A 19,566-nucleotide genomic window follows, 5' to 3' on the forward strand; every position below is an offset into this window, starting at 1 on the left:
AATTTTGAAAATTCAGCAAATCGAACAATTTATGAAGATTTTCCTCCAAAAATAATTTCTAGAAAACAGACTCTAAATTTTATATTTAGAGAATTTCTGGGGGGAGATTCTTTAATCAAATGCGCTGAAGTGTGTGCGTGTACACCTCAGTGCACTTTATTTTTTTTAACAATCGTCGTTCTAAAATCGTCTTTATTTTTGCGTATATTTCACAAATAAAAATTCTGCGTTGTCCTAATTTAGCTGATTGTGACGTCACTTTATTCAGGAACGAGACTTGCTGAAGACCTTCAAGATTCCCTCAAAGACCTTCCTCAACTACCTGCTCACTTTAGAGGAACACTACTTGAAAGTGCCATACCACAACAGTGCCCACGCTGCTGACGTCACACAGTCCGTTCACGTGCTTCTCCTCTCACCCGCCCTGGATGTAAGTATCGTTTTGGTTCACACTCCCAAACGCACATCCGTCTCAGATATTAGCTGCATCTTTTTTTTTTTTTTTTTTTTTTTTTTTTTTATTATTATTATTATTGGCGAATACGCTTGCGATGCACCCATCTAGTTCATAATCAGCCGGTGAGATGGCGCCACTGACTAATAGTTTTTTGTATGCTTATAAGTCATGTTTTCGCTCATGAAATGTGTTCCTATTTTTAAAAATATTGTCATTTCTGACGTAAAAGTGTAAAGCTTTTCGATGAATGAATTAAATGTCTTATAATTAATTACAGAATGTCTTCACGGATCTCGAAATCTTAGCCGCACTTTTTGCTTCATCGTTGCACGATGTGGATCACCCTGGTGTCACCAATCAGTACTTAATCAACTCAAGTAAGTCATAAGTGTCAGTTTATAATTAGGAAAACTTAAAATGACAGCACAGGCTTTTTCTTTTTTTGTGTGTGTGTGTGAGGGAGAGATTAATTCGATCAGTTAACTATTCGCAATTTCAGTGCCCTCTTCGGGAAATACCAGAAACTAATGCGCTTTGCTTCGTTGCAGGCTCGGAATTGGCGCTGATGTACAACGACGAGTCCGTTCTGGAAAACCACCACTTGGCAGTGGGCTTTAAATTACTTCAGGATGAAAACTGCGACATCTTCGTCAATCTGTCCAAGAAGCAGAAGCAAACGTTAAGGAAGATGGCTATCGACATGGTAAGTAGTGCATGTGTTAAGGCGGCCATATTTACGGAAGTTAAGCGCGTGTTCTAGCCATTGCCACTCTAAAAGAAGTATTCTCTCCGAACTTGTAACAACTTCTACATCGCATAAGTTTTCTTCCTTCTAATATTGTTGTATGAAGAACTAGCCCAAGTATACATCAGTCCTTAATTGTCGTGATGATGGCGGTGAATATACCTTCTTGTATTCTCCGAGGCGGAGAACACAAGAAATACATTCATACATCCCACAATATGAAAAAGAGGGATGGAGTTAGTTTTTCCTTTGGTGAGTCGATCAGGGTGGCTAGTTTGAAATTGGCTTGCACTTGATGTGAAATATTTCTTTAGCTATCTTTTAAGATACACTACGGATATATGGGTTAACAGTTTTGTTTTGCTCTTTGTATTTGGCAAGGGAAGGTAGGGAGATATTTTTTTTTTATTTGTTTTGTAAGAGTTGCAATCATTGGACAAAAGTGTAGCAGAGGCAGTTGAGTTGTGCGCCACTTAGAACAAACAGCTCTTCCTCGATCGATGAATTAGCGTTTGTGGGATCCCATACTGTTGGGCCGTTGATTGTTTATGCAAGTAATTTTCAGTGTGTATTGGCTTTCTAAATATAGAAAAAGATAGTGAACCATCTGAACGACGAGTGACTAGTGTGTCAAGAAAGGGTAGACAGTTGTTTATTTTTTTCAAACAAACAAAAAAATATGAGGTATCTTGTGCAGGGACCAAATAATACCCATTATTGCACACAACACTTTGCAAACATTTAGAAAAATGGCTTGCGCTTTAACAGGTAATTCTCCTATATTTATAAAATCAATCATGGTTAATTTTGATATTACATTTTTATTTATTAATGTAGCACTAACAGACTCTTGAATTAATAAGCCACATTTCTCCCTTGTCACGCTTGAATTATTCAAATTGACTTGTTTGTCGGCTACTTTACATGGCAAGAAAAAAATCCACAAGCAAATTAATGGTATCAGAAGAGCTTCCTCCCTTGCCTAATTTTTATATTGAGCACAAAAGCACAGCCACTTTCCAACCTTTGGCTACGCTATGAACGACGTATTTGCCATTTGACCCCCATGGTCAATGTACTTTAAGATTCTTTTGGAACTTATCTAATAAAATTCACTTCGCCTTAGAAAAAACAAACAACTGTCCACCCATTCTTGATATACCAGTTCGTCTTTCAGATGGTTCGCTATTATTATTATTATTTTAGAGAACCAAACACTGGAAGATGGTTCCACAATTAATCACACCTTCGCTCACTCCAACAGCATTAGATACTCAAAACGCTAATACCAGGGCTGTTCGTTCTGCTGACGCAGGTCTTGCTACAAAACCGCTATCTCCGTCACACTGCCCTAAAAACGGGTCAAGTACTACATGTCGCCCAATCCGAATATGCAGTACTATTCCTCCTCTTCCTTATATTCGTAGCGTATATTAAAGAAATATAATTTCACGCCACGTTCAAGCAAAACACTTCAACCAGCAAGTCGGATCGGCTCACCAAAAGATAAACTCCATTCTTTATCGCTCCAACATGCGATACAGAACGGGCGAACTCCATTTTATATCGCCTATTGGAGTATGTGGAGCACCCTGTGGCTGCAACTGCCTGCCACAGACAGAGAAGCTGTAATAACATCCATCGGACAACACAAGAAATACCTTCGATCCCATTATAGCAATTCAGAAGTAAACCACGCATTGGACACCCCTTCACATAGGCTTAGATGGAAGAAAACCGATGTGCTATATACACGGTGTTTCAAAAAGAATGTCCCGATTGGGAAATTGTATACTTCTGCAACCACAAATGAATGCGACTCATACCATGGGAACGGCCTGTGGTGTAATTGTGGTGAGTGAAACTTTAGGCCATACTTGGTAATTTATTTTGTAAATCTACCACATTTTCATTATTAAATATAATTATTTGAAATCGGGTCATTCTTTTTGAAACATCCCCTATATAAGGTGTTATTATCAGTCGGTTGACAACAAAACTTTGTTTGTTGTCAACATCACAGTACCCGCCAATGATCTTGTATTTTTGTCAGTCAAGCCGGTTCTCATTGCTGTACCTCAGATGCGAAATCATTTCCCTTCAACTACGAATATGCGGGGCCTTATTTTCTTCTATTGTTCTGCATCTCTCCGCAAAGTCGCTGAACTGCGTGGTTTCGATCCATTAGCTCCCGTAATCCATTATCTTCCACAAACCAAACGGGAGCAGATCCGTTGTGACACAATCCATTGAAGCTCACTTAGAAGTGCGCTGTCTGCTTTCTGAGCCTGCTTCGTGTAATTTCCGTAATTCCCGTAAGACGTTCTACAGTATCTTCGCTTGACCTCGTTTCTAGAATCGGTTGTTTACACTTAATTCGATTTAATGGACTCCTCTCTGAGTGCTCCGTCTTCAATTCACAATAAAAATCTGATTTCAATTATCGGGATTGTTCTAAAGCAACTGTTACACGAATTCAAGCGCAAGCAATTCAAGTATTACGAAACATCCCTTTTAGGTGTAATAAGAAATTACTATGCGATGCACTCAACCTTCTTTTTTGGACGTAATGCGGAACTTTTATAATCGAAGGGGTACATTTGCTAACAGCGCAAGTTCTCCTGTTGGTTTTGTGGACAAAAACATCTGCGTGAACAAAGCGAAAGAAGTTCGATCAACTGACAACAGTTATTTGATATTCCTGAGAATGTTTTCGACTATCCATCTTTCGGAAAAATATTCCTCTGTAGTTAAGTCCAATTTCTGGACTCAAGATTCCAGCGGTTCATCATTGATTGATGTGTTCGCATCAAAGGTTTCGGTTACATTTCTTGTTTCACTTCTGTTTTTCATACGAGTGACTAAAGAACTAATATTTAATAGACTTTTAATTAATATGTAAATATTTCAGAGTCGGCAGAAATTATTCGCAATGAAAGAACACAAATCAGTCAGGTGGAGACGCATCCCAACTGAGGTTTATTAACATACAAGACCACGTTACAATAGCATACATGTTATTGTAACGTGGTCCATTAAAGAAAGAGAGAATAATATACTATAATGTTTGGAATGATACACAAGCAATAGTTTGTGGTTTGACTGTGTGGTTGTTTATTTTCAGGTTCTGGCGACAGACATGTCCAAGCATATGAGTCTCCTGGCAGATCTGAAGACGATGGTGGAAACGAAGAAAGTCGCTGGTTCTGGAGTTCTTCTACTCGACAATTACACAGAAAGAATTCAGGTAGGTGGCCATCAAAAGGAGCACGTCGCATGGGGGTAGTCAGATAACACATTTGGCAACGGATTAGGCTTAAGGAACGGATAACGTCATCCTTAGATGTGTATGTTGGAGATAATTAAACCAATTATTTTTAACGAGGCGCTGCGATCCCTTCTTGCTTAATATTTTAATTAAATGATTTAAGTGCAAATATTAAGAGTAAAATCTATCTCTCGTGTTTGTGTGTTTGCCGGTGACATAAAACTGGGTGGAGTAATATGTAGATGACCTCGTGTGATATTACAGGATGGCGTTAGTCGATAAGTGAGGATTAAACTTTAAGGTGAGATTCAATAAGAATATAAATTTAGTTGAGATTTTTGTTCAAATGAAATGTTAATGGTCACTTAAATGGGGTGGGAGAGGGAAAGATTAAGAAAATGGGTGCTACGGTGGCAGGAAAGCCAAGATTTGGGTAGATTGATGGTCAGACTAATTTGGAGGAAAATTTTGACAGGAGATTAATAATATTGTAAACATGTTTACTGCATATTATCCAGTACACCCCTTAGGGTGAATAATCAGGAAACTGATACCCTTATATAAGTCGCTTGTCAGGTTGTGGCTCTCAACTTAGTGCTTTTCTGAATCCCAATAAGAAGCCAGCGACGAGTTCATTTTTTATGAGTTTTCCCACGATGAAAGAGGGAAAAGAGTGGACGAACAAAATTCAAGAATATATTTACAGACAGATTAGTATATAATTAAAAAATGATATTACTCAATCGCTAGGTCACTTAGCATCGTAGGACATTGTATTTGGGGAGGGGGGGGGATATATAAAATAAGCACAAAGCCTTCTTTGGGGCTTTTACCTATATTTAAATAAGTGTTAAAACAACAGCTGATTAATTACAGAGGTATTGTTTTATTGAATACATAGTAGAATACTTATATTGAAAATATACAGTGAAAAAATATTAGTAGAATATCGAAATGGATGCAGCTTTTTGTTTAAAACTACTTACAGAAAAAAGAAGAGAATTTAATTTGGAAACTCATCTTTTGTTTATAGATTACGAAAAGCATTGGACAAAGTAAAAATATATTTACTGTTTGATATATTGCAAAGAATAAATATACCTAATATTGTACTACATGCAATGATAATGAAATAGAAATAAAAATAAATGAAAAAATGTCTGAAAAACAATCTATAAACCAAGGAGTAAGACAGTGATGCCCTCGGTCTCCAATACTTTTCAATATTTACATTAATGAAATATTTATACAGTGGAACACCTTAAACAATCAAGGTATAGAAATTTCCAGAATAACAAAATAAATACGCTATTATTTGCAGATGATCAGGTAATATGAGGAAGACAATTTATAAAGAGCAATATATAATTTTGAACATTTTAATAGAACAGTTTGGAATGAAAATATCCATAGATAAAACTAAAACAATGGCATTTTATGGACAAACTCCAATTAGAAGCAAAATAGTTATTAATAATAAAATAATAGAACAGATAAATACTTTCAGTTATCTTGGATGTGAAATATCATATGAAGAAGAAAAAGACATAAAATTAAAAACTTCAAAATTTTTACAGATCATAGGCCTGATAAATAGAACTCTCAACCCAAATAGTACAAAAAGAAACACGCTTGAAAATATGCAATACTTTAGCAGTGCCCACATTATTATATGGCAGTGAAATTTGGGCAATAAACAAACAACATAAAGAATAAAAACAAGTGAAATGAGATTTATGAGAACAACTGCAAAATACACATTATTAGATCAAAAAATGAACGAAGACATTTAAAAGAACTAAAAACAAAATCAACAGAAGAAAAACTAAACAAATAGATTGAACATGTAAACCGAATGGCCAACACCCGACATCCTAAAGAAATACTAAAACATAAGCCAATTGGAAAGAGAAGCAGGGTGGATCTCAAAAAAGGATTTGGGGTGGATAATGAGACCGGAACAGACCGACCAATATGGTCCATACCCGTCATTAGCGTTATTATTATTATATTATACGGGCACTTCCATGGAGTCCGAAAACTCATCGCGGGAGACCCAGTCTATTATACTTCTCCCTGAACCCATTAACCGACAAAGTACTCACAACTGACTCTGGCAACCCATTCCACTCTCCAAGCTAAAAATCTAGTCCTCACACTCCTACTAACCACACTTTTATTCAACTTCCAGGAATGAACCCTTGTTCTGGTCCCTCTAGCCAAGTGCTGAAACATTTCCCCTGAATCAATCCTATAAAACCCTTTAAACAACTCACCATCTGAATCATCTCCACTGCTCTCGCATCTCCAAGAAACCCAGAGGGAGAGGTCAGACTTGAGCACAGTAATCCAGATGTGGGCGTATCAAGGCCTTAACAGAGAGGAATAACAACTTCCTTATCTCTACTTCTTAATGTGTTCTTCAATAACCAAGTAATCTTATGGGCCACCTTATCAATATGTGTCCTTTAAACTTTAACCCTCTGTCTTCTTCCACCACCAGCCCTAAATCTTTAGCTTCATCTACTTCCTGGATTATACTGCCATCAATCTATTTGTAATCTATTTATCCCAAAGTGCATAACTCTACATTAAACTGATACCCATCATCTTTTGCCTATATTGACAGTCTATTTTAATCTTCCTGTAAGCTCTCCACATTTTTTTTAAATCTCCAGCACTGAGTTAGCCGATTTAGGGCTTAGTTTTATCCTCAGTTTTCTTGTGAAATGCACATAACTGCTTCGAACACAATTCTGTGGATATGCTTGTTTCGATGAGTCCTAAGAATGAGGTAACTTTTACAGTTCATACTCATTGCCACCTTAGCAACTAACTGTCGGCCTGTAACTTGTTATCCTTTGCCAAACTGCGTACGATTGAATCCTTCGTTGAATAATAAAAGTAGTGTTTCGTTTTTACTTACATTCCTAAACTAGACGTGTGCAATGTCACCCTCATGCATAAGCTATGTAACGAACGAATTTCTTTAATAATGATTTGAAATTATATTTTGATTTCCATTAATTTAAACCGTTCAGTTAGAGATATTTAACAAAATGAGACTGCCTATAAAAATCAGACCTCTTACAGATGCTGACAGCTCTTGACTTCAAAAAAAAAAAAAACTACTTTGCTATCAGTTGCTAACTGCTTCAATCTTCGCCTTAAAACGGAAAAACTTTGAAAATAATACTGTAGCGGTAAAAACCAATGACGTGACTACAGAATGGATAAAAATAGAGTTGTACGGCAGGGACGCACGTGTCCATTTTAATATATATCGATTTAAATACTTAAAGAATGGGAAAGTGTAAATGCTACACGAATTGCAAACATGTAGAATCAAAATACCAACTGAATACGTCACCGCATGCAGATGATCAAAATATTTCTAATGAAGATACAACTATAGTCGAGCTCTTTCTCTATACACTTGCAAAGTTGTTCCTAAATATGAAATGAAAATATCTTCTGATAACACGGAAGGTGTTTAAAGAAGGCCAGTGAGAAACAAAATAGTTTAATAGAAGCAGTTAATAATTTGAATTCTTGGGGTTTAATGTAAATGACACTGAAAAACATTCTAAAGATTAAATTAATATATTTATAAAACCTAATAAAAGAAGAAAGGAAGATAAAGATTTTCACTTTTACATCAATAACGATTTCATATCTTCCTTGGAATTTCAGGTTTTGCAGAACATGGTTCACTGTGCCGATCTGAGTAATCCCACCAAACCTCTGGACACGTACCGACACTGGGTTGATCTCATCATGGAAGAATTCTTCCAGCAGGGAGACAAGGAAAGGGAACTTGGGTTGGACATCAGTCCCATGTGCGACAGGCATACGGCGACCATCGAGAAATCACAGGTGGGTGATCGTAAATCAAAAATTAATTTCTAGTTTTAAAAAACAACTGAATGTGCATAATTAGATGAATATTTATTGACATTTGTTCTGATTATTCACACGAGTTCTCGATTTAATTTAATGCAATCCAATGGACAGTTAAAAACGCACCACGTGCTACTTCTCGTATCATTATTTCTAAAAGTTATCATTGTTTATTGAGTGTTGATTTTAATTTGTGTTCATGCGTTTAATTCGTCTTTTTTCAGGTTGGTTTCATCGACTACATTGTTCATCCACTGTGGGAAACGTGGGCCGATCTCGTCCACCCCGATGCGCAGATGATTCTGGACACGTTGGAGGAGAACCGAGATTGGTACCAGAACATGATTCCTCTCAGTCCTAACGGCGGTAATCAAGAAGGCGTGTTGGATAACGGAGAGAACTACGATGAAGACGGCTCGTCGACGAACTTGGCAGCAGCGGCCGAAAAAATAAAGTTTCAAATCACTTTGGAAGAGCCAGACGACGAAGACTTCTCCGCCAGCATGGAGAGCTAACGCGCTTACTTCGTCAACAGCGGAAGTGTGTTCTGAACGGGTATCAAAAAAACCCCATAATTGGGCTTTATTCTGGTCATTTAGAAATCCCGCCACTTGGCAGGAGGTTGATGGACAGTGCACCTGGACTGGAGACGTGAATCCACCTGAAGATATGGCGTACGGAAAGCTGTATTCGTGGAACGAGCACACACCCACAGTGTATAAATAGTCGAAGTTAGGCTCTACAATAGTGTACAGTAACTTCCATGGTGCTGTTGGTCATTCATACAGAAATCTCTCACTAGATGTCACTTTTGTTCTTATTTAAACTCTTGTCGTACTATTACGCAAAGAATTGTTGGTAGATATTATAATAATATCTTGCAACTCGAGGCCAAAGGGTAACATTACAGCATATCTAGAAGCACAAATGATGACGCAAAACACGTAGTTCTGTACATATCGCACACGTGTCCATGAATCAAAAAAAAAAAAAAAAAAAAAAAATCAATGAGTCATTCTGTTATGTTTTTGGATAGAGAACAAGTACAGATTTTGAATTAGTTCGGCAGGGAGGTCTTTTTTTTTTCTCTCTTTTCTTTTGTTAATAGTTTGAATTACGGCTAGGTGCAGAAACATTTGTATAGGATATTGTGTACAATAATGTTAATATTTTTGTTAGAACACATTAGGTTTCTGAACTTGCGCTTAAAAAAAAAAAAAAACTGTTCTTGTGTAATTTCTGTTATTCTAGTGCATGTATATATACGTGTGTGTGAGAATGTCTGTTCGGGATTATTGTGATTGTAAATATGGGTGTTCCAATACGCTTTTTACAGATTCGTGACGGTTGCCTGGACAAACAGTGTGACAGCTTTTAGCCTTAGATTTTCGCACCATTCCGCTTCCCCTCACGATGAGGCCCGATTCTTTATTGTGGGTGTTTGCTGGCTGCTCTGCTGTACCGACAGTGGTGTCTACTTCAAGTGAGAGCTTGCTCCTTTTTCAATCAAAGCGTACGACGTATCTTCCTACTCTTTTTGCCTTTGTCTGTAGCTCCCACTACTAAAGCAGCCTCGTCCATCTTCCTCTGTCCTCCACCCCTGCATGGAGTTCAAGGTATTACACCGATAAATAATCGATTTGAATTAATTGCGGGGGAGCACGTAAATTTAGCTCGAATTTCAAGCCATTTTTTGCTCAGAGTAAACTATTTTAATTATAAAAAAAAACCGGTAATAATAATAAAAAAAAAATCGTTCCGCCAGAGTGCGCCACTTTGTTTGTATTGGAATTATCGGTGTGCACCTAGCTTTTTCCTACAAAAGCAATATTAATGCTGACAAATGTAATATTTTTTGATATTGTTTTTGGGATTGTACGATGTCTTGCTGTGTGTTTAGTTTTTGCGTATCCGTGAGACATTCGCCTATTTTGTTACTGGTTCTCTTTTTTTAAATAACAACGAAAACGACATTGGAGATGGAGCCGGTTAACTTATACCTCCGAGAATTACTGAGGCTTACAATGAATGATTTGTGCGTATTTATTTGTATAGTAAGTGATAATAAAACTTGAGTGTGGTTACTTGGGTCTGGATTCTACTTTCGTGTACATTTTTCATCAGAATAAAATGCTTACAATTCAATAAGCTGAAAATTACAAGCTGCATATCGTGCTTTTAGAATTAATAACAATGCCATCTGATGTTTAGAAACAAAATGACGAATTACTCTATGTTTGTACATTTTTATGCGTTCTCTTTTCTTTGATCGAACAAAATCTGATATTTACATTTAGAACTTCATTTACTTCGTTTGTGTGGTACTGCCCTCTTCGCATATAGGGAGAGCAAATTTATTTTCAATGATGCATTATAAACAATCTTATTTGCAACATCCGATGCTTATCTATCCATTCATCATCCTTCAGCAGCGAGAAAATTATACGCGCACACAGGGTGTTCCCCACCCTGTGCGCGCGTATAATTTTTGACGTCATTTAGTTAAGAATAATTTTGATAAGTTAAAACATTTATTTTTTTAATAATCAGTAAAATCGTGTATCATTTTATACCTTGCTGCTTGAAAAAAATGTAATTGTAAATAAGCCAGCATTAATCAAAATAGATCGTACAACTTTACTGTTTACATATAATACTAAGAGATGGCGCCACCATCTATTTCAGAATATTTGTGTAAGCGCATATTGAACTGGAAACAATCCAAATAGCGCAATGGAACTTTGCAGTGGCGTGGACATTTTAAAAGAAAAACGAAAGCACGCGTTGTTCATGGCGCGTGCGCTAGTTTGACAGCTGAAAGGCGCCAACTAGTGCACCCGCTGAACACAATAAGAGACGGAACGAAAATAATTTTACAGAAATTAGTGGTCATGTGATGCATTTTCTGTTATCATTTATTTTTAGATTTATTTTCTTGATGACGAATAATGGGCCCCTTATGTTTCAAGAAGTGTCCTCGCTTTAGTAGCTGGATTGTCCTTTAATAAATTAGTTGAGAAACATCCCCAAGAAAAGAACTTACTCATAGATTCACCCACTGAAGTATCTGCGTAAGGAAAGAATGGGTGAGTGGGTCGTCTAGTTCCCGGAAGGGTGGGAGAACTACCGCAAGCATTCGTTTTCAGAGCGGATCGCATTTCCGCCCTCCAGTTAATGGATTGAGAACACTACTGTGGCAGGGACGCTTGGAGCACGGGTTATTTAATCCGTGGCCAGGGACGCCTCGTGCACTGCGGAACTGCAGCACCTCCAATTTTTCTCGTTATAATAAATATATTTATACTTGCTTGTAATATTTAATTTTATCATCAACAGTCCTATACAATTCTCTTATTTTGTATAAAAAATAATAAAAATCCATCTTGTAGCACTTGGGAGGGCGCTAGCAGCACTGTGTTTACCACAGTGTCGTATTGCTACGCGTGCAAGCATATGCACGTCATAGGAGATGCAAGCTATTAGCGTAATGCGGCACTGTCCGTCGCGCAGTTCCATTGTTGTTTATATGCAGTTTGTGTTCGTAGTGCTTATCGTGTTTACTCCGTCTTTTTAAATATTTGGACATCACAATTAAAGACATAACATTTGTTATAGTAATTTTTAAATAATTTTGAATTATACTAAACTATAATTTTATCGATAATAAACAATACTTTTTCATGTTTAATTTTTTTTTTAAATTTTACCATAATTTTGATATTTTATCCAAACACGTATACACTGTACTTACAGTGTGTATGTATATTTCGAAAGTTGCACCCCCCCCCCACACGATTTCAAGCCACGAGCCGCCATTGTCCATGGCCCCACCCACCGTTGTCGGTGTATGCTTGTATTGATCGACAACTTTCCTTGCGTGGTGTTTACATAAAATCACGAAAAGTGACACGGCTTATGTAACGAAAATCAACATATTTAGAATTTTTTTTCAAAGTCTGATCATTATTACTCCCTCGAGACCGATCATGAACAAAACGCATGCACTGCCAACACGCGCTGTAATTCTAATTGAAATGTAAGGTCGAGCAATAATAACTGAATCGAATATTCAAAAACGACAGAGGGAAAAGATGATTGGTGAGTTAGTTTCTCTTTAGACCAGCACCGAAGTTCGCTAAAATTACAACCAATTTACGAGGTCAGTTGAATCACGCAAATGGAATTTATGCGAAGGTCTAAAATACGAAGAGGCGAACTGGGACTAGTCAGATGAAGATTGTTTGCCACGTAGAGTGGATGAACCATTTGCAATATCTCCAGTAGTTCCCGCCTAAGTCATGGATGATTTTTACCATCCGCTGTGAGATCACGCTGCTCATTGGATCGTAAAGTGGTTTGAAAAAGTTCTGTCATATTTGGATTCGTTCACAAGTACTACTGCTCTGTATCTATCGTGGGTTCAACTGTCATGCGTTTTAAAACGGTTGCTCCACCGCATCCTTTTCTCGACGCAGTATTAGTCAGTACAAACAAAACGTACAAATTCACGCGATTAACCGCTTTATCGCAATTATCTCTCAAGTGACCAAAGCGAGCTTGCTCCAGATGAGAGCCTCGTGAGCAGTTACATAAGTGATCCGCATGACGCCACACGATGGCTCATCCTGCTAGGAAGGTCACCAACTGAAAGGCGATTGTTAGCGCGCGAAGCACGAGGAGGAGCTTCCAATTTACTGACTCACTGATACGATGCGTCACGAGCAATTACCTGCGATTATCATAAGCGTTCGCAGAGGGAAGAACCGCTCTTAGCGTAAAAAGAGTGCAAGACAAAGTTAAACTAGATGAGCTAAGATCGCGCAGGCCCGAAAAGCTGCTAAAAATGCGAAGAGACGTTTCGAAGCTGTGCTGGAAGTCCTGCTTCATGTTGCTATGAAAAAGGCTTAGTGATTTTGGCTCAGATGATACGGCTGAGGCAGGAAGCCTATTTACTCGCTGAGCATTTCGGTGATTTGAATATCAAATGATGGCTTTCTTCAACAAAATGTTATGCACAAAACTGACTCGAAAAATTTACATATTACCTGATGCGTGTGCTATTTATGAAGAACAGAAGTGAATGCGAAGAATACCACAGATGAAACATGTTCGAGAAATTAAACATAAGAAGGCAGAACATGAGACAGCCGCCATAGGTCGACTATCTAAATTTCATGTCACGATGCTTTTGGTGTGTTAACAAGACCTGGTTTCGAATGCCATGCAGAACGAAGGCTCTTCTTAACGGCTTTTTGATTCAAGGTCAGTTAGCTGATTTCATACAGAGATAAGCGGACTTTTCCCCCCAGAAACTCAGGTTCTCCAACCCTTAAAAGTTGTCTAACCGGCTAGAGAATACACACGTGGACAGATATCGTACACGTATGTTAATCGACAGGATTAACTGTCCTATTACGGCATATATTAGGTTTATGTGAGAACACCATGGTGCTTAGCTGTAACAGTTTTAATTCTAGCACGTTAACAGAAGACAAGATGGGGAAATCTTTGAAAACACGAAAGATATCAGTTTGTATTCAGGAACCAATAAAACAAGCTTTGGCCATTGGTGGACCCTATCCAATAGACTTACTGATAAATTTTCGAAACTTTTTAAAGTTTTTTAAATATATATTTGGCTGTAAAATAAATTGATCTATTATATCATCTTACTTATGCCAAAATTAAAAATCTTTACCACCAATTTTTTTTTTTTAATTTCACTAATACAAAAGTTTGGTAATTCGTGGTACATTTGTACCGGCGCCGGGATAAGGGTTTGAAAATTCGGAAACTGTACTTTAGCGACAAAGCAAAGTCGACTTTTCCCACCCACTTCTGGCTTTCAATAAGCGGGTTAAGAGTTTCACACTGGCCGATGAAAATTATTCAAATATGCCACAGAACTTTAGAACAATATTATCACGGGCATGTATTCGCGATGCCATAGCCCTACGCACGGTGCACAAAAGCGCAACGTCGTAGTAGACTGACCACACCTCGTTATCTATTTCGTAGTTGAAACGACACGTCATCGAGAAAACCAATGAATTTTTACCAAATTCAAACAAACCTCACTTTGGAATGTGGGCGTGCACTAACTACGACTGTACTGACGTTAAAATGGTAAGTCTTCAAGAAAAATACGGAACAACCCCTTCCCCGGTTACAATCTGAAGAGGACCGTCGATCATCCAGATGCAAACAACCATCTGAACAATAACGCGCACTTCGATATTAGATTGTTTTATGAACACTCGGTAGGTGGCGTCTTGTTTTCATACATATTAAGCATGTTTCATATTTGAATTTCTGTCGCTGATTTGAGAGGAACAAAATTAATTTAAATATCCAGTTAGGCTACAATTTCAAATTTTAAGGCAAGTCTACTGAGACTCTCCACTTTGCTCTTGGCGGGTCCTCCCCATCCCGCCTTAATCGCTTAACGACATTCCTCGCTTGCAAGGTCAAGATCTCGGGGACTGCTTGTTTCATGAGGCACTAATTAAAACAGTGACCCCGGAACCTTCTTAAATCAGAGCGTGCACCCTCTCGTAAGCCAGGTGGCAACTTTCTCTGGTATGTGTGTGTGTGAGGGGCGATCGATTCTTGAGATTCCGGATGTGAAAAGAATTCCGGAAGTCAAGAAATTCATCCCGGCGTTCCTTTGCTTCGTGTTCTCCCTCAGGGTAAGTAGACAAGGGAACGCACACGTGATGAGGCAAACTTGCGCTGATGTGAAGCTAGCACCAAATTCCAGTTGAACCTAAGATGAATGCACTTCTTGGTGTCCCTCAATGGAAGAACATTTAAATTGAACAGTATACACTGAAACTACGAAATACAAAACTTGATCTCATAAAATTATGTTTGTACTAATGCCTTTTATTCTTCCAAGGATGTAGGCAGGCCTTTCAGCCGTAACTAACTTTTGGAAAATGGGGACAGCCAATATTCTCACTTACCAATCGCACATAGCAGGCCTGCCCAAGACTATCAAATGATTGAAAAGGACAGCCAAGGAGGAAAAAAAGAATTGCGTACAACTGCTGCGATCCCTAATCCGGACACTGTTTCCATCAAAGAAAAATCCTTTCGATTCTTCTGAAAAATAAAAAGTTACTCAAACTCTAATCCTTGGGCGAAGGTTGCAAGCATATTTTGGTTTTAATTTCGTGGCTGTGTGGGCTTGAACTTCAGCTGCGTATTTTAAGCGACTTACGTATAAAGTGACAACAGGCATTCAAGACATTGAATTATCCAAGACATTCGGGTGGTCTTTGCTACACTGATTTGATTTTCTTCCCAAGGTTTGGCTCTGTACAGAACCATTCTCCAACACGTTTGCAATACTCTTCTGCATCTAGAAAATGCATTCTCCACATAGTACTAATAAAAATGGAATTTTTAGCCCAGAACAATAAAGAGTGTGCATACAATTAGAAGGATCAGAAAGCACAAAAGTAATTACGTTTATCATGCAACCATTTTTTACTGAACATTTAAAAAAAAAAACTACTAAATTAAATATGTACATCAATAAAATACCGATACATCCTAGACAATTTTTTACATGAAATAATCAACAATTTATGACGTGAGCAGTTCTTGTGTTATCACTCAATTACAAATGCGAACCATCAATTTGCTATAAACGATTCACTCTGAATAAATTAGTGTTGGTCATACAGACGTTACCAACAAGACACCATGACTGATCGCCTTATAATTAAAGGGTGTCACTCGGAGTAAAGGGAAGATGAAGTTGTCCATCCGCAATTCTGGTTCTTGACTCGTAGATCACACTTCTTATGGTGGACATGTCGAATATTTCAGATTCAACACAGTTAATAATGATAATAAATTATTATAATATCCGCCCCTGGTACTTTGCTCACCACTGCATTAACAGTTGTCATTGCCCCCTAAATCACACTCGCAACCCTCCCTCAAAACTTCGACCTTTATATAGACTGCCGACTTAAAGGAACTGCTCACATACCAAGTTCCTCATCGTCGTAGCAAAATTTTCTCAAATATAATACCACTTAACTTAAAGAAACCAATACGTCAAGGAATTAGCATGATTGACATGAGTATAAAATACCTGAGAAATGGCGTGATGTTATTAAGAAATTATTTCAATAAACAGACACAAATCACAACCCGCTTCACAGTCAGATGGTACAACTTGAGAGCATCGATGCTCACTTACACAAATACACTCCTTGAAAAGAAGTCAAAGGACACCTCTATGGACAAGGTGCATCGCGAAGAGTCACGAGTTTGTATAAATTGGAAGAATGGGATGCTCCCAAGTGAGTGCAACTGCGTCCGAATAAAATGGCTGCTAGAAGGGAACTGACAGAGTTCGAAAGACGCGTTGTGAGAGGAGGTAAAGTCGCAGAGCTATCTGTTCGGCAAATTGTTGAAATGGGCCATCCAGGTCAACAATCGGTGATACCACATTGAGGTGGAAGGAAGTGTAGGGAGTCAACCGCCGGGGACGACTCACCGAACGTCACCGTAGGATACTACGAAGAATAATATATACAAACCACCAACCGTTGGCCGACACGTTGAGTGCGGAATTCCGGGCATCGAGTGGAACACGAATCTGCACAAAAACATTCAGAACCGAGGCTCACAACATGGGTTTCCGTGGAAGGACCGTAATAAGCAAGCCCCGCATTACCCGAACTGACATGCCGCATCGTCTTCAGTGGTGCAAGCAGCACGACTGAATGGGACGTGGAAGCTTGGAAAGCTGTTATGAAGAGACGAATCCCTACACCCTCTACCAAACAGAAGGACTGGTGCGGTGGATTCACTGCGAACGTCTCTCACCAGAGTTCGTAACCCAAAGTATGAAATTCGGAGTTGTGATGGCATGGTCCTGTTTTTCCTGGTTTGGCCTCGGACCTCTCCGGTGCGAGAGGTATCTGCATCATAATACTACGACTAGAACTGCGTGGTGATGTTCATGTCTACATGTTTGTGGACGTGAACATCACCTTATTTGATTGGCCTCCACAGAGCCGTGATCTCAACCCTATTGAGCATCTGTGGGATGACCTGGAACGGTGGGTGAAGTCAAAAGACGTCTGTCCCAACAGCAGTCCAGGATCTCATTACATGCGAGCAAGGATGGTCTAAAATTCTCATGGATTGCTATCGAACGCTTGCGGAAAATATGCCCCGTAGGATGCTGCAGCGAAAGGACTGCTTACATCTTAATGTCGGCGCCATGGCTGTTTGTTCCTCACACTATGGTGTCCGTTAACTTTTTTGCAAGCAGTGTATACTGCTTAACTTAGCCACAGAATCTACAACACCTAAGAACTGAACACGCTACGATAATGCTTTAGTGTTAAAGAACACTAATTATGGAGCGTCCTACCGGCGCAATTAATCAACCAGAACATGAGCCACCACAGAAACAAAGGCCAACACTTCTATTCATAAAAGCAACATCGATAGTATACGTTACTTACCAATAATTTTCCGGACACATTCCACCAATGTGCAGCAGACATCAGGTGGAATGTCTACATTCCGTCATCAAAGCAGCACTGAGTTCAGTGACAGACCGAGGACCTCAATCGCCGCTCTAGTTCATACCATAAGTGTTCGATGGGGGTTGAGGTCACGACTCTGTGCAGACCAGGGCAGTCGTTTAACACCCATCTCTTCATACCATTCCATAAGAGATGGAGCTTTGTGGCATGGGGTATTGTCGTCTTGACAGTAACACGGGTCCGTTCCATAAAAACTCCACAGTGTAGGCAGCACTTGATTATCCAGAATATCAAGGTAGTACTCAGCTGCCTTCATGGAACCGCGGACAACGACCAGTGGCCCCATTTCAAACCAGCTGAATGCACACCACACCATTACTCCACCACTAAACTTTACTTTACACCAAACCTCCAACAAGCTTGTTAACACTGGTAACAAGCGTTCATGAGGCTGTCTCTACCCCCTCCCACCAGACTGGAAACAGACGAGCGTTGATTCATCGCTTTGGAGTGCGTCAATTGTCCAGCTCACGCTCTTTACACCAGGCAAGACGAGCCGCGTTGTTGCGATGTGTCGGCTTGTTTACTAATGCTCTTCCGTGGAAACCCAGTCAATGGAGTGCTTTTCGTACACGACTTGTACTCTCCATGGTGTTACTGGCGCTCTGGAACTCGTCAAGGATGGTCTGTGCCGAACCATCTTCGATTTAACATTCTCTCCCGTCCCTGTCAGTCATCGACGACCGCCCTGGGTGTTTTCCTGCACTAGTGATGCCAGAACATGTCTATTCGTTGATCACATCGCCAACCGATGATTTTGGATGCTCCAGTTGAGCGACAATGGCACGTATGGACATGTCACCAATGTGACAGCCCACGCTGACACCTTTAGCTAGTCACTGAGTTCACGTCATGTTGCTATACGGCGTGTATTCACCTGCTACGATGAAATATTGCTTCCTACGATCTGCACACCGATTTTTATGCCGTTAACAAACCTGGAATGTTAACTTGAAATAACAGAGGTGTGCGGACAATTATGGGGAGATAATATTTTTTCCCCTATTAGTGGCCCTAGCAGGCACTTTAGCCCTCACACGATCTTTCCAAGTATTCTTGGACATCGCTACCGTAACTCGAGGATAAGGTGGTTATCCCTATGCCTTCCGGTGTGTCCTATGTCTGTAGATGCGTATGTTCATGGGGCCGATTTGCTTGTTTTAGGGGAAGGAAACCTCCGTATGAGACCGGCTAACTCACCTTTAGTCGAAATAGACCAGATAAAGTTCCTCACGTCATGGACGGAAATCGAACGCAGGTCTTTCGTCTGTAGTATCCACTGAGCTACGGAGGCTCAGTTATTGGTAGGTTGTGTACGTTAATCCTACTTTCTTCAAAAAAAAAAAAAAGCTGACTAGCTTTAAAGTCAGTAGGATTACATCGCTTATTACATCGCTTAATACTATCATCATCATCACTGCAAAATCATCCTTTAATAATCGTGCAACATGAAATACTTTTGAAACTTATAAACACCATCAGTGTGTTCATATTCGCCGTACAATTTCCGATGCAGAATATTATTTAAAAGACAATCGTGTTTGGCAATCAGTGCCAAAATGTTATCATACATTTCTGTATGTTGTCCCACAACTCCTCTCAATCTCATTATTGAAAA

The 19,566-nt window shown here is 39.1% G+C and overlaps 1 protein-coding gene across 7 annotated transcripts in view; it reads left to right on the forward strand.

Annotated features, from left to right (window-relative positions):
• Window positions 1-10,454, forward strand: part of dnc (phosphodiesterase dunce) — a 188,445-nt gene extending 177,991 nt beyond the window's left edge. For all 7 annotated transcript variants that reach the window (XM_090410771.1, XM_090410774.1, XM_090410773.1 and 4 more), the window contains 6 exons: window positions 269-430; window positions 735-834; window positions 1,006-1,160; window positions 4,327-4,449; window positions 8,164-8,346; window positions 8,595-10,454. In XM_090410771.1, coding sequence (XP_090266897.1) covers window positions 269-430; window positions 735-834; window positions 1,006-1,160; window positions 4,327-4,449; window positions 8,164-8,346; window positions 8,595-8,885 — 1,014 coding nt within the window. In that variant the 3' untranslated portion in view covers window positions 8,886-10,454. The remainder of the gene's footprint in view (window positions 1-268; window positions 431-734; window positions 835-1,005; window positions 1,161-4,326; window positions 4,450-8,163; window positions 8,347-8,594) is intronic.
• The last annotated feature ends 9,112 nt before the right edge of the window (window positions 10,455-19,566 follow it).

Source organism: Typopeltis vanoorti, chromosome 20 (genome assembly GCF_054136105.1).
Source record: "Typopeltis vanoorti isolate ZY-2024b chromosome 20, IOZ_Tvanoo_1.0, whole genome shotgun sequence".
Classification (NCBI taxonomy): domain Eukaryota; kingdom Metazoa; phylum Arthropoda; class Arachnida; order Uropygi; family Thelyphonidae; genus Typopeltis; species Typopeltis vanoorti.